This window comes from Micropterus dolomieu, linkage group LG08 (assembly GCF_021292245.1).
Source record: "Micropterus dolomieu isolate WLL.071019.BEF.003 ecotype Adirondacks linkage group LG08, ASM2129224v1, whole genome shotgun sequence".
In the NCBI taxonomy this organism is placed as follows: domain Eukaryota; kingdom Metazoa; phylum Chordata; class Actinopteri; order Centrarchiformes; family Centrarchidae; genus Micropterus; species Micropterus dolomieu.
In genome coordinates, this window is record NC_060157.1 from 27,326,507 (window position 1) to 27,342,518 (window position 16,012).

Genomic DNA, 16,012 nt, shown 5'->3' on the forward strand with positions numbered 1-16,012 from the left:
CAATATTTTTTTATTTTTTTATTTATTTTAATACTGATACAGGGAGCCAGTGTAGTTGAATCAACAGAGGAACGACATGTTGTGCATACTTGGAGCTTGTTATGATCCTTGCTGCAGCGTTTTCCATAAGTTGCAGTCGGTGAAGTTTGTTGGGGATGCCTACTAAAATTGCATTGTAGTAATCAATGCATGATGTGACCAAGGAATTTACTAAAACTTCTGTTGAGTATTGAGTTGGAGCAGGGAATAGTCTGGAGATGTTTCATAGATGGAAAAAGGCAGTCCGGGATACGTAACTGATACAGCTGGAGTGAGAGAGGTTACTGTCCAATATGACACCAATGCTCTTAACCTGCGTGGAGACAGGTTAATGACTCTATTAATGAGAAGTGAGCTGATGTTGGTTTTTGACAAAGTAGATATTGAACCAATGAGCAGTAGCTCAGTCTTACTACTGTTGAGTTGTAAGTAATTAGTTGTCATCCATGTCTTTATATCATGTAGATAGGCAATGAGTGTACTGGCGGGAAGTATGGAGATGGGGCTTGTGCACACATAAAGCTGTGTATCGTCAGCATAACAGTGAAAATGGATGTTGTAGTAGATGTTGCCAAGAGGGAGGAGGTAAATGAAACAAATAAGTGGTCCCACCACCCCTGCGGTTCTCCATAATGAACTCCGGAGGTTTCTGACCTGTAGATTTGAATTTTTACAAAGTGTGTCCTTTTTGAGAGGTAGGAGGCAAACCACCGATAAACAGTGCCACCAATTCCAATATTTTCCAGACAGAGGAGGTCGTTGGTGATCTTAACCAGGGCAGTTTCTGTGCCATGATTGGGTCTGAAGCCACATTGGAATTTTATTAAGGAGATTGTTTTTATTGAGGTAGGTCTGTAGTTGAGATGCAACAACCCTTTCTAGAATTTTAGATATGAATGGTGTGGTGGGAAAAGTGTGTTTAAATAAATAGCTCAGGCAAACACTTGTCTTTCTGTGAATTTTATTCAAGTCTTCTGCAGAAGGAACTCACAGGGACACATACGCATCAGAGAGTATCATCCAAGTGAGCTGCAGTGTCTCAGCACATGCAGCTTTTATCTTCTATCTATCTATCAGCTCTATCTCAGGGTCGGAGTGCTATGTCATCAAAGGAACATGGTGTCTTTCAGTGTTCCCTAGGGGACACTCAATCTGGATCTATAGAAAGACACCCATGTCCAAGGTACATGTGGTGAACCACTTAAAAGTCCTGACCCCTCTGGACATATGCTAAAGCATCACACCCATTTACCTTCCATTGACCCCATACCCAAGAGGCTGGAGGCCCCTAGTGAGATTAGTTACATGGCAGTGTTGGAAGTTGGAAATCAGCCTGTAGTTGTTGTGGTCATTGCAGTCTAAACCAGGTTTTTCAGTGTTGGTCCGATTATGGCAACTTTCAGAGAGAGTGGAGCCGTACCAGTGGATAGTGAGGAGTTGATGACGGATGTTACTAGGGAAATTATAGAAGGCAAGCATGCTTTACTAGGATTGTAGGTATTGGATCCAGATGACATGTGGAGTTATTGGACTTGGTAATAATTTCAGAAATGTGACTTTCAGTTTGAAGGCTGAAGTCACAGAAGACAGTGGATGTAGGCAGTGACAATGAGCTTACTGATTGTAGGTTGGTCTGCATGATGTTTACAGAGGCAAGATGGTCATGAATTGCAGTGACACTTGTCCTTTAGGAGAAAACCTACTTGCTAAGCAAAGGGAGCTGTGTTGATAGAGACAATTGTTTGTAATCTGCCAAGCTCAGTATTTTTAAAAAAGGCACCTCATGGCGTTTTTCGTTTAATCTTCCACAGACAACCATCAGATGTGTTTTAATGAGGACAGCTCGCAGTGAGAGATAACTGAAAAATTCTGTTCTCCCCTGGTTTTATATTAGGTTGGATGCACACCACAATATCTCATCAAGTTTATTTCAACTAATTAAACCCAAAGTTACCATCATCTCCCAGCCCAAATTTTCCAGATGAGGGAGCTGTTGTGAGAAAGCCACAAACATGATGGTTGGATTCTGAAAAATACTTTCTGAGTCTGTATGCTTAATTGGGGCTAAATCTTGTCAAAAGCGTGTAGTGTTTGTCCACATTTGGCAGGAGGCAGCAGGGGGCCACAGTGATGTGAATCGGTATGTAAAGGGACAGCATGGAAACCTGTCCAAACAGTGCAACATGCTCATTTGTGTCACATCATTGTGTACAAGTCCCTGATTGTGCTGGGACTGCATCTGATATCACACCTGAACAGGAAGTTGCAAAAAAACCCTACATCATTAATATGGAATGTGCATCATCTCTGGATTGTGTGTGTGAAGCTGTGCAAGAAATAAATAAAAGGTTATTTGATTTATCCATTGTCAGCAGCTGTCTGTAATTAGTGGTATGGTTTATCGGTGAAAATGATGCTGTAATTTCTCGGGCTGTTCAAAACAGATAGTGTAAACAGAAAGAACCAAATTGCACATATCTGGAAATGGATCAGTCTGATAGTGTGTGACAGCCCTGAGACAGATTCACAGCGTTTCCAGGGTGATTTCCTGCATTTTGCCCAGTGCATGCTGGGATAGGTTTGAAATCCCCACCATTTTCCTTTCACAATAAGCAAAATAGTTATTCTCACTTCATGGCATACCGACTTTGCTCATGTTAAAATATTTACTTTGCTCTGTGGCACATTTTCTTTTTTTTATCAATTTCATCAGTCTTTGAAAAATGGAAACATGCTGCTGAAATTTGGCTGCGTGGAGCTCTGCAGAAGCGGTCTGCCACAGCAAGGCAGATGTCCGTGTAGCTGCTGTGTAGAATCTATTTACATGTAGATTTCCTTCATCCAGTATGAACTGATCCAAATCATGTTCTGAGGGTAGGTTGGTGCACATATACAGCACACATACAGTATACAGTATACATACAGTGCTGTTTAAAAGGTATACTGTAGAAATTAATCTACAAAAAATATAAAATGTGTTAACAATTAATCAAGATGGGAGCATACCGGGAAATCTCTGTTAACGCCAAGCCTACTTACATTACCTCTCACATCCGCGTGAGATTGCTATGTAAGGTTGTGCCTGACCAAAAGACATGAAGTGGTGTGTTGCTATTTACTGGATGCAAGGAAGTTTGGCACAAAGAGATGCTGATGTTTGATTTTAGACATAGTGGTTTTTGACAGTAATAGGACGGCTTCCATTTATCGTTAATGGAGAGTAGCATGGAAGGGCAGAAAGAGGCCAGAGCTTTGAAAATGATTTGCTGTCCAACGCAATCCTCGCCAAGTTTTTCAGGAGCAAATTTTTGAAAAAATGCAGCAACAAACGCCAGCTCTCTCATATGTGTGGGGATTTAAAATGTGGGTGTTATTTCAGTTCTGCTTCAAAATAGCTATTGAATATGCAATAGGTTAAAAGCTGAATTGATTAATTAATTTGTTTGATTGCCATGTGCTAAAGCATCAACCTGGTTTCAAGCAATGCCAGCACTCAACCGGTATGACAAACATAAGAAAATGAAAACATAAAAGAGACAGTGAAGGTTTCGCAAATCATCAGAGTCTTGTTAGAGGACAGCTTTATCGAAATGATCCTATCAGAGATAAACAATCCGGTCAGCCAATCAGAGCAGAGGTTAGACTCTGTGGAGGGACTTGATTGAGATGTTACTGCCTGTGGCTGAAGTTATCTCAGGCCAGTGCATACGTGTGTGTGTGTGTGGCCAATGCAGGCCATCATTTCTTATCTGCCATCACCACTCGCCCTGATCTTTCCATCTTTATATAAAAAGGACCATATCTGCCGCCTGCCATCCATCTATAAATCTCTACACTTCAGTGGATTTCAGATTTCAGACCATGAAGACCCTGTTTACCTCCTGAGGCCTTTGAGTCCCTAATTTGATTGATAAAATTTATTTTATTTAATATAATTTGCTTAAATAAGTTTTTAAATTGTGTTTCAACTTTTTTTTTCTTTGAAGGTCTGTTTAATGTATTTTCTTTTTTTCCCATACTACAGCACATGCCTAATGTCAAGAAGCACAGGCTTTACTCTAAGTTCAAAATGGGCTGGAGGGACAGTTAGAAAAGTTTACAAAGACGAAAATATGATGGTAGATTTTGGAATAAATGGTTTCTGATGATTCTGAGATATGCTGAGATGGCTCTCTATGCATATGTGTCTGCATGTCTTTAAGCCACCTAATTATTTTGTATTACAAATTTAAAAAATTAGACAGTTGAAATAAATACCAACACAATAACTCTTCAGTATACTAACAAGTGTTTTTCTAAGTGTTTTCAGATTATATTTACATATACTGATGTTTAAAATGATCTGCTATCTAGGCTTTGTGAGTGGGATATACTGCTGTGAATAAGAATGAAAATAATAAGCTTTCCTGTGATGATCACTTAAAGTAGCATTTTGTTGCGTACTGAACAGACGCTCAGTAGACAGGGGTTCTTCTCCACTCCCACTCAAATAAGCTGCTGTGTGTCAGCAAAGCAGAGGAGCTGACCCCCCGGGATAGGATTTAGAGAAGAGGTGAATTTACTAATGCTAAATTAGTAATCAAAATAATGGGAATATTCACAAAACAAGCCAAAACGTTACTGAATGTTGCCTCTGTGGTATACGTGCACATATGCATATTGAAAGATGAGCATAAACAAACTCATGCCCTCTCTCTCTTCTTCGTTTAACTGGAAAAACCCTACGCAGAGTCGAAGTCTAACACTTCTCTGCTCCTCTATTCCAGGAGTTACTTAGTGAAAACCCTATAGTGACGGTGTCTGCCCCCCAACCATTGAAATGATTTAAATCAAAGGCTAACAGAAGAGGAGCTGAGCATTAAAACTTCATAAAAATTAAAACCATAAGAGCAATAGTGCAAACAAATAGGAAAATTAAATGTGGACTTTTAAACATCAGATCTCTCTCTTCAAAAGGTGTACTAGTAAATAAACTAATATCAGATTATGATATTGATTTATTTTGTCTTACTGAAACCTGGTTGGGTGATGGAGAATATGTTAGCCTAAATGAATCCACCCCTCCCAGTCATATTAATACTCACATTCCTCGAGGCACAGGCCGAGGAGGTGGAGTTGCAGCTATCTTTGACTCTAGCCTACTAATCAGCTATAAACCTAAACTAAATTATAACGCATTTGAAAGCCTTGTTCTTAGTCTTTCAGTCCCAAGTTGGAAATCACTGCAACCAATTCTTCTTAGATTCCATTGGCTTCTCTCAGAGTGTTCAACTCACTGTTTTAATCACACCCTCAACCTTGTTCTGGTATATGGTATTGAAATTGAACATTTAATAGTGTTCCCACAGAATCCCTCTTTATCTGACCACTGTTTGATAACTTTTGAGTTTGTATTACTGAACTACACGGCACTGGGCAAAAAATTTTATACAAGATGTCTGTCTGATAGTGCTGTAGCTAAATTTAAGGATGCGATTCCATGAGCTCTAAATACATTATCTAGTCACAAAGTAACGGAGGACTCCTATGCTAATTTCAGTCCCTCCCGAATCGATCATCTTGCTGATAGTGCTGCAGGCTCGCTGCAAATGACACTCTACTCTGTTGCCCCTCAAAAAAAGAAAATAATAAAACAAAGACATTAGCTCCATGGTATAATACTGAAACTCGCAAATTAAAGCAAATATCGCGGAAACTTAAGAGGAACTGGCGTTCCACCAAACTGGAAAATTCTCATTTAATTTGGCAAGATATTCTTAAAACTTATAGGAAGGCCCTCCGCAATGCCAGAGCAGCGTATTACTCGTCATTAATAGAGGAAAATAGGAACAACCCCAGGTTTCTTTTCAGCACTGTAGCCAGGCTGACAGAGAGTCACAGCTCTATTGAGTCAAGTATTCCCACAGCTCTTAGTAGTAACGATTTCATAAGCTTTTGATAGCTCTGATAAAATTCTACTATTAGAAACAAAATTCACCAAGACCTGCCCTCAACTGGCACCAACTTATCTCCAAACAGATTTATAAACAGCTGTAAAACCAGATATATGTTTAGACTGCTTTTCTTCCTTCAATCTTTACCAACTAACTTCAATAATTTCTTCATTTAAACCATCAACCTGCCTCTTAGACCCCATCCCGACTAGGCTGCTTAAAGAAGTTTTACCCTTAGTCAGCACTTCACTGCTAGGTATGTTCAATCTATCTTTATCAACAGGCTATGTACCACAGTACTTTAAAGTAGCTGTAATTAAACCTCTTCTGAAAAAGCCCAACCTTGATCCAGATGTTTTAGCTAACTATAGACTATCTATCTAACCTTCCATTTCTCTCTAAGATCCTTGAGAAAGCAGTCGCCAAACAGCTGTGTGACTTTCTACATAGCAATAGTTTATTTGAGGATTTTCAGTCAGGATTTAGAGTTCATCATAGCACAGACATCCTAATTGCATCAGACAAAGGACTTGTCTCTGTACTGGTTTTATTAGATCTTATTGCTGCTTTTGATACCATTGACTATCAGATCGTATTACAGAGACTGGAACATTTAATTGGCATTAAAGCTGGTTTAAGTCCTATTTATCTGATCAATTTCAGTTTGTACATGTCAACGATCAGTCCTCCATGCTTGCCAAAGTTAGTCATGGAGTTCCACAAGGATCAGTGCTCGGACCAATCCTCTTCACTTTATATATGCTTCCTATAGGCAATATTATTAACTCCATAAACTTTAATTGTTATGCAGATGATACTCAGATATATCTATCGATCAAGCCAGATGAAACTCATCAGTTAGCTAAACTTTCAATGTGCCTTCAGGATGTTAAAACCTTGATGACCTGTAATTTTCTAATGGTAAACTCAGATAAAGTTATTGTTCTGGGGCCTAAGCACCTCCGTGAAGCATTATCTAAAGATATAGTTTCCCTTGATGGCATCGCCGTGGCCTCCAGTACCACTGTGAGGAATGTTGGAGGTATCTTTTATCAGGACATGTTGTTTAAGTCTCACATTAAGAAATTTCAAGGACCGCCTTTTTTCACCTACATAATATTGCAAAAATCAGGAACATCCTGTCTAAAAATGATGCAGAAAAACTCCAGAAACCGGGTGAAACACAAAGTCTGACAAGTAGACTAGCAGACCACAAGTGTAAGCTAGCAGTCATGCCATTCAAACATAAAAGTAGTTTTAAGAAGAGACAGGAGAGAGAAGAACAGGAGGAGAGTGTCGCAAAGCTCCCAAATAAGATTGTTTTGGATATTTTGCTGAGGACACTGTCAAAGATTTTGTTCAATGCAGGCTCGTCGCATGCCTTTCAAATAGAGTAACCTTATAAGTGTTTTTTCAGTGGATTTGGTGCGGCTGCCGTGGCCGTTTAAAAGGCTGTTTTTTTGGATGTGCTTGTGGGTATTAAACTGTGTGTGCGTTTAGCTGGCCTGTTTTCAGGACATGGTGTTGCTTATGCGTAGCCCACTTTTCTTTCTTAGTCACCATAATGTCTTGTCTCTCTGTCGAAGAGGAATGTGGTTGCTGTGATCGGGAGGTTATTGGACTGAACTTGCCCATAAAAGTCTGCATCATTTCAGCACAGTGGACACCTCCCCTGCACTCCGCTGTTTGTAGTGACGTTTCAGGATTTTACTTCTTCTTTAACTTCTGTAGCCTACTTTGCAAATACAAAAGTCTAAAATCCATCACATGATGGTACTTTAGGTTGCTGCATCCAGGCGCACGCAACACTGCCGCAGCAGCAGTGTGTGTGTTGGAGAGAGACGCACACAAAGACAACAGAATTTACTATCTTAATATGGAAAGAAATGGATTTAAGGTGCTTTAAATTAGGTATTTGCTACATCTAATCTAATCAGTTGTTAAACCGTGCAAAACGAGGAAACAAGGCGCACAAATTTGCCAATATAGGGTTCCCTTCTAGACCCAAACGCAGTGTGTGTGCGTGTGCTTCGTAAATATGTAGCCCAAGGGCCCAACATAACAGCCAGCACTGGGGCCCATTGTTACTACCTTACGCTACTGGTTCCCCAGTTTCCCTTTTCCAGGTGCTGCAGCTCCTTTTTGGCCAATTTATATAGGATCCAGCAAAACTTCACAGTCTGGCCCCTCCCCTGGAACTAATTTGCTTTGGAAGACCCTACCAGGTGAAACAAGTAAGACCCTGGCCTTAGTAAATTATTACCCAGAATGAGAATACTATACCTGACCAATGAACCCTTTGATCATTTCCATTCCCAACTTACTGTCTTACAGCTGTTGATAGGATGGTGTGTGTGAAAATTTGTAAGTTGCCTTTATGTACTGTACAGTAAAATAATTTTTTTTATTTGAATGGTGTGTGTCACTGACAACTGCATTGACTGAGCTGCATGAGTAATTCCTACCCAAAAATGGAGTGCTTCTGAAGTCTCTTAATTGTATCCACGTTTACCTCAATTGCGTCTTAAGCCCTGCCACCGGGGATGCATAAAGAGGTGTTTTGTGAAGCGAATGTTTTTAGAACCAACGCGTCACGTGAAGCGACGTCTGCGTGTCTGCACACATGTGCACTGTGCTAATACTAATAAAGGCTCACAGTTATCACTGCCAGAGCAGCGTGTTTTCTCTATGAAGCAGTTACCTGTTTAACAAACACTTGTACATGAACAGCTTGCATTCTGTATACTGTGTCCTGCACAGAGGCAAAGGATCACTTCTACTCTCAGAATGTGTTTCGTTTATTTATTCATTATCTGCATCTGTATTTATTGATATTCTGATTGTGAATTCATCATTGAAAAACCCTGAATATGATCATGGTGTCTTTTAAACATTGACAATTATTTATTGGGCTAAAAACTCATATCAAAGGCTACCCTCAGGAATTATCTGCCTCAGTAACTGAATGGAAATGAAGATAAATTATGTGTTTCTTGCTGACAGACAGACTCTCTGACTCTCTCTGACTTTAATTGTATTCATAATAAAAGTTAATGTGGGAAATAACAGATTTTGAAAAGAGAAATCTTTGTAATAAAATGAAGACAGTAGTCTGTGGTCCTTTTGTTGTTCAGACCTATAATGAACAGATGGTGAATCAGACAATCAGTCTGTTATCTGTCTATACTCCAGTATAAAACAGTAGTGTTGTGATGAATTAGATCAACTGGAGCGTCCAATCAGTAACTGATATCCAATAAGGCATGAAGGCTGGGACGAGTTCAGTCTCAAAATATTTTGCAATGGTTTGTAACATTTTCAGATTGAATGACATGTTTCCTTGCAACGTTGTGTAATGTTCCGCAACAAGGTATTCAAGGTATGTTTTCTTCTGTTTGGTGGGCGTGTCACAGTTGTTACCCAATCAGCTGCAACAAGTTTGTAAACAGAAAAGGCAGGAAAATGTAGTGCGATTGCATACACAACAGGGTGTTCTAGGAACTAGGTCCAAACTGAATAAAACAATATGAACTTCGGGGAATTCAAAGCTGACTTGCATAAATCTTTTTGACACATCTGTTGAATTTTCTTGTTGCTTCCAGTCAAGAATGGGGGAACCCTCTGCAATGTTTTCTATTCATGCTGCAAGCCATTTTCATCTCCTCATCTTTAAAAATATTTATGGGAATTTATTATCCTTAACTTGTAATACCCAGTAGTAGACATCAGCATGCGCACAGAAAAGCCACATGACAACAGATCATACCATCCCCGAGTCTAATGTGGTACTGCAGTATTTGTGTTTTGACTACACGATAGATTGTCACATTCTTTTCATTATTGTTTTCATGCTTGTTTTTGGTTTTTCATATTGGGCTGACCCAGAAAGCACAAATATCTGTTTTTGACTCAAATGGTAGATGATTTAATACGTGTTATGTTTTTTCAAACTTCATGGCCTATCCCTGATCCCGGTGCACGCTAATCTGAGGATGATTTAAAAAAGGAAAGTTTTCTTTTTTTCCCCCTGCAAAGGCACGACCATTTAAAACAATAAAATTTTTCTGTAAACACAGAACAGCAGTAATAAAGAATGAACATTGTGTGACCTGTTTTTAACATCAGAGAGAGGACAGAAAGTTGTGGCCGTGTGTGTAGAAAACTTTGTTGAATGAGCTCCTACTACACTGTGGCAATTGTGGCATCTGACATTTACAGAGTATGTGTGGTGGGGAAAGATTTCCCAAGTGCAGGTCAAGGTGTGGTGGTGTTGAATGCAGCCTTGACTTAACTCCTCCCCTGGCCAACCTCCTTATTAGGCTTAGGCTATATAAGACACCTGTGTTCCCTTCCTCTGTGTCCTGATCTGTCCTTGTTGTGGTTGGTGTAGGTGTAGTTCCATGATATCTATTTTTTTTTCTTAAGTTTGTGTTGCTTACCTGCACTTTGACACTGTTAGGAACCTCTTTTTCTCCTGCCCTGTGACCATTGGTGTGTTTTTATGACCCATCTCGGAGGCGGTGAGTTGATACATGGTTTTAAATGTATCTTAATGCAGCAAGGTTGAGCCTGGCTAACTGTTTCCCTCCCTCTTCCAGGTCCCTCCTTATTTTAAACCACTGCTGTTTTGCCTCATTTAGTTTACCGTTTTACCCTTTAGCTTGTTAATTTTGCTCTAGTTTAATAGTTGGTATAGTTTTCCCCTTCAGCCAACTGGGTTACTTGGTTGGTTTGTTACTTTATGGTTTCTTTTGTATTCAGTTTATATTGAGCAGGGTGCCCTCCTGTTGGGATGCTAGGCACCTGTGGCACCATTCACTTTTATGCATGTGAGTACTTGCACGGGGGCACTATATAGACTACTACTGCTGTGAATAATGCTGTGAGGTTTGTAGTGCTGCACTTAAGGTGGGCAGTGGTAACACTCCTGGGGACTCCTCAGTGTAGTCTGCCTTTCCAAGTGACCTCGGCTTAATTTTGGTTATTTTGGGTTGCTGGATTTGTATTCCTTTATTTGAACTTATATTAAAGTCACATTTAAATAACTGTAGTTGTCTTATCTACCACTCTATAATTTTATTGCTGGTTCATTCTTTCCCTTTCAGCAACTCCAGTCCCCAATTTTTTGCTTATTAAAAATACTATTTTGAATTGTCTCTGCCTCATCTGTAATGTTCCTGTGTGCCCTTTTTTTTTTTTTTTTTTTTTTTCCTGTGATCTCAACAGGTGAGGAAAAGACATAAATGATTTCTGGCTTCTCATGTTGACTGGTAACGCCTCAGCTGTTAGGCAAGTGAATGATTTCCTTGTTTGCATACAGAACGAAACAAGAGGAGTAATTACTGCTGTTGTTTTATTGTTATGTTGTCAGCGTCGGTGTCTAATAGCTGATTCTCACACACAGAAATGAAGTACCGGAGTCATTGCCGTCATTGCCTTCCATTAACTGAGGTGTCATAAAATGGCAAAACAAATGGAAAACTTAAATTAAGAAATAAATGAACAAGATGGAGTCTGTTTCCACATAAACTATTTAAGAAGCTCGCTGCTGTCCAGAAGACACTGCATCAATTAAACAAGAGGAGAGTGGGAGTGAAAAACAGCCCACTGTTTTTATCCATCTTGTCAGTGAGGCTCCAGGTGTCTTATAGATAATTTACTGTGCCTGTAGCATTAAGCAAATGTGGAGGCACTTTTCTCTTTCTTGACATAAGTCGCCATAATAAAACCAGCTGTCAGGCGGGAAAGCAAAGCAGAGATCAATACAGCTGTGCTTTTGGCGAAGCTAGAATTCTGGCCTGATTTTGAAATATTGAGAAAACAAAAAAAGGACCAAAGAAAGACATTTTGCACATTATGAGCCCCAATAAATAAAGTATTAAAACATTAAGCATTGTGTGTCTTTAACATAAAGGAATAATCAAAATTGCATTCTTCACACAATGAAGAATGCAAGCCATTTGGGGTTTCCTTTTTCCCTTTTAACATTAGCCAGTGGAAAACCCACAGTGAGGATACACACTTACAAGTGCTTGCTCTATGTACTATTTCACAATATTTATTAAATTGCAATAAAACAAAAACACATAGCTTTAGCTCTAATGTACTGCACGCAAAGGCATGCAGTGTTAAGTTTAGAAATGTTTGAAATGTCTTTGATTTTTTTAGACAAATGAGAGTAATGACGCCAAATTTGTTTAAATGTTGCTACAGAGAGTGTGAACAAGTTGCTCCAAAGTCACTGAAACAAATGCTGTTTGAGAAAGCAAACAATGGTGAATGAGTTTTGAGTGAACACACTGACTTAGATATTTAAATATGACAATTGACCACAGATAAAACAGGAAGGAACAACCTGTAATTCTTCAGTTAGATGTTAGATAACTGTCTTATTAGGTCTACAAAGTTGCTCACATTTGCAAGTTTGTGACATCACATCGGGGCCTGAAGTACTGTTAACTACAGATATGATTGCACATGACCGTGATGATGTGAACAATGCATACTGAACATATAATCGCATTTACCTTACATAAACGCCATAACACTAAAAATGAATATCAAATCAAGTCGTCCAATTCTCATACATTCCAACTACAAATGATGATGACATGTAAGAAGACCTTTCGTCATCATGCTGAGGTAAAAAGAACAGTAGTAAGTCACTGTGAGACATGTACGCGACTTGCACATCATACGCATGTAGTATTCAGTCAAGCAGAACTGAACAGAGAGCGACCCTGAAAGAGTCGTATAACTCTTGTGAAGATCCCATGAACAAATTGGCGGGAGTCAGCAAATAGCCCTGTGACCCAGTGGCCCAAAGGCTACATCAACAATTATGTATTAAAACGCCATCCTTTTTATGAATAGGTCAAAATAAATTGCCCATCGTATGCATGTGATGCTCGTGACACATGCACGCACACCACAGAGTAACATTGATATACTACTGGGGACTTTGTGTATGTGTAACTGAAGACAAAGGAAGAAGCTTTAACTAAGATGAATATGAAGTATGTTTGTTGTGTTGTGTTCACTGTGTTCAGATCGGCGGGGGAGAGAGTTACACCATCGGACTACGATTCGCCCCTAGCCAAAGTCCTGGCTCACTGGAGATACTGGTCTACGTGAACAACCTGGAGGAGAAGACGGAGGAGACGTTCTGTGTGAAAGTCAACTACTCATGAACTGATGATGTGTTTTTCAAACAGCGAGTACAAACTGCTTCTGGAAATGTTGACTGATACATGTATATATCGGAGTATGAAAATAACTCAAATGAGTATAAATGAGCTGTTTTTCTACTTATTGTGTTTGATTTTGTATTAGATCAGATTCATGACAGAAATAAACTCTCTTTCTTCATATACTGTTTTGGTTTTTTTCAGCCTTTTGTACAAGGTGAAGTATTCTGTACTGTATGTATGAATGAGAATTTTTGTGCTGGCTTTCTGAGCTTCAATAAAAGGTCACATCAAACATTGAACGCAAAACAAGCAAGCAAACCTACTTTCTCTTAAACCCTTTAAACATGCACCCAAACACATCACTTCGTTTCTTAAACAATACACCAAAGCAGTAAGAGAGTAAGTAAGAAACTAAAATTTAAAGAACTTTATGCATAAAGGCAAAAGAACCAAAAAGAAAAAAAAAAAAAATCTGCAAAATAAACTGAAGATTTACATTAATCTGACACTTTTATCCAAAGGGACTTACAATTGCTATACATGTCAGAGGTCACACGCCTCTGGAGCAACTAGGAGTTAAGTGTCTTGCTCAGGGACACAATGGTAGATGGGTCACAGTGGGGGACTGAACCTGGGTCTCTCATGCCAAAGGCATAGTCTTATCCAGTGTGCCACTTCCACCCCACGTGAGTTTATGTTCAGTAAAAGGCAAAGCAACACAAAGCTAGCAATATCAGCGTCGTGGCTGAACCCCAATTGTGATCCGTCCACTTCTGAAATGTCCAGCAAATGTCTGACAACAATCCAGAGGTGGTCAGAGGGTGAAAGCAATAACATTTTATCGACTTTAATTACCCAGCAAACCCACTTGAATGCCACTTGATGGTTGAGTTTTAATCTAAGACAAGCCAGGGGTCTGCTCTCGGTGTTCCTTTGCCTCCCAAACAACTTATCCTCATCACCGGCATTATTAGAAACAGTGCCGTAATGAGGTATGACTTTCCGGCGAGGCACACATCTCTTCAGATCGACCTCATTAACACCAGCACCCTTTTTATGCCCTCCATCCTCTCCTTCCTGGTCGCTCCCCCTCACTCGCTCGGCTGTGTGTCTCTCTGTCTGAGGGAGAGGAGAGAGAGAAGGCCGTGCACATTGCGTTATGTAACACAGCGTTACACAACCCCCCCCCCCCCCCCCCCCCCCCCCCCCCCTTCTCGCTCATTAGAATGCAGGCTGCAAATAAAGCCTCAGCACAGCAGCAAGGGCTAATAAAAAGAAGATAGCAACCAAGCCAGGTGCGTTTCATCTTTACCTTCTCTAAAACAAAACACTCATTGTCTTTTCTATTTTATGTCAATATGTTAACTTACAGAAATACACATTAAAGCTCTATTCACTTAATAATCTGTTCTCCGTAGCCTTTCACATTCTGGTTTGTATGCTAAAAGATGCTCTGTGCAACTTTGAACATTAGTTTGGAAGGATGGGTTTGGATCTATTTAAATTAATCTCAATGCAATGTTCAATGTACACTGAAAGAGACAAAATCCACAGTCCTCATTATGTGTAAAACAAAAAAATACAAAAAAAAGGCTCCAGCAGTTTGAGTTAGTCAAATCAAGTGGGTATCTTCCCAAATTACAGTCTTTTTAGGGCAACATTCCCTGTTCATGTTTCCACAGAATAAAAGAACCTACAGGAAATAACCTAACTAGAGGGTTGCCCATAGCAATCAGTGGGAAGCGATATATTCAGTCAACTGACATTATTTTTATCTGTGAAAATCATATTTTCATGCAGTGGCGGTTAATGTTAGCAGTTGCTAGGAGCAGCTGTTATTTCTAGAAGTCGACTAACAACCTGCACAGCTGCATCAATCTCATCCATGCCTCCATTCTCTCTGCCATTTTTGTGGCTGTTCTAAAATAGCTGGGATTCCCTGCCAGTCAAAACAGAAGAAGCCTCTTGTATGAGAGCCAAACGTCTTCAAGTATCTTCAACCAAGTCCAGTTGCCCTTGATATTAACCCACCTTGGATAACTGAGAATCTTCACAGACATATTATTAATGTTATTTCATCATACCAGGTTTGCATGCTATAAGTATTAATAGCCCTGTGTCTTGGGGTGGGGATGGTGAACAGCCGTCATGTTTCCATGCTTCACTGCCGGTGTGTGGAGAACATTTCATGCTGCCGTCCATCCCCAAAATAATCGCCACTATTTCGGGACGGGATGGGAAGCTGTTTTCTCTGATTCACTGTAGGCTGATGTTTCGTTTAAAAACAAATCTCACCCGTTGCAGTTTTAATACCAGCATCTTGATCGGAGCAACATCTCGCAGTGTGAGCTGCATGGTTGTTCTCTCAGCGAGGGGCAGAGCAGTGCTGACACCTTATTAGAGGTGCCCGTCCAGGTGTTGGCGGTTCCTCCTGAAGGAGCGCAGACACCCGCCACAACAGCTCACACTGTCTGCTCACCTTGTTAGTTTGGTTAGACTGCTGCTGTCTAGTTGCCCAGCAGAGAGGCTGCCTTGATATTGTGCTGGGTGGAAGGTTACATGTTATTGCCCTGATTTGGAAAAAAGCAGGCCTACCCGCTGGTGCATGTCTGTGTGCTTGTATGGTCTTTTTCTGTGTGTAGGTGCCTTGCCTGAGCCATGTGAGTGGGTGCATGTCTATGAGAGAATACAGCGACGCAGGTATCAAAGAGCTTTGTAACTGGAGGAATATGCAACCTAGCAACCAGTCCTCGTCCTCATCCGCTGGCCTGGATCGGCGCTCACACAGTAGAGAGAAGAGAGTCTTTGTTGTAGAGAGAAGAGAGTATCTGTGTTATTGCAGTTCAGTTT

General features: G+C 40.1%; 1 protein-coding gene across 1 annotated transcript in view; it reads left to right on the top strand.

Moving 5' to 3' along the window:
• The window catches only part of nphp4 (nephronophthisis 4), a 178,182-nt gene extending 164,840 nt beyond the window's left edge, over positions 1 to 13,342 (top strand). The window contains exon 25 of the mRNA XM_046056486.1: positions 13,022 to 13,342. Coding sequence (XP_045912442.1) covers positions 13,022 to 13,162 — 141 coding nt within the window. The 3' untranslated portion in view covers positions 13,163 to 13,342. The remainder of the gene's footprint in view (positions 1 to 13,021) is intronic.
• Positions 13,343 to 16,012: the final 2,670 nt, after the last annotated feature.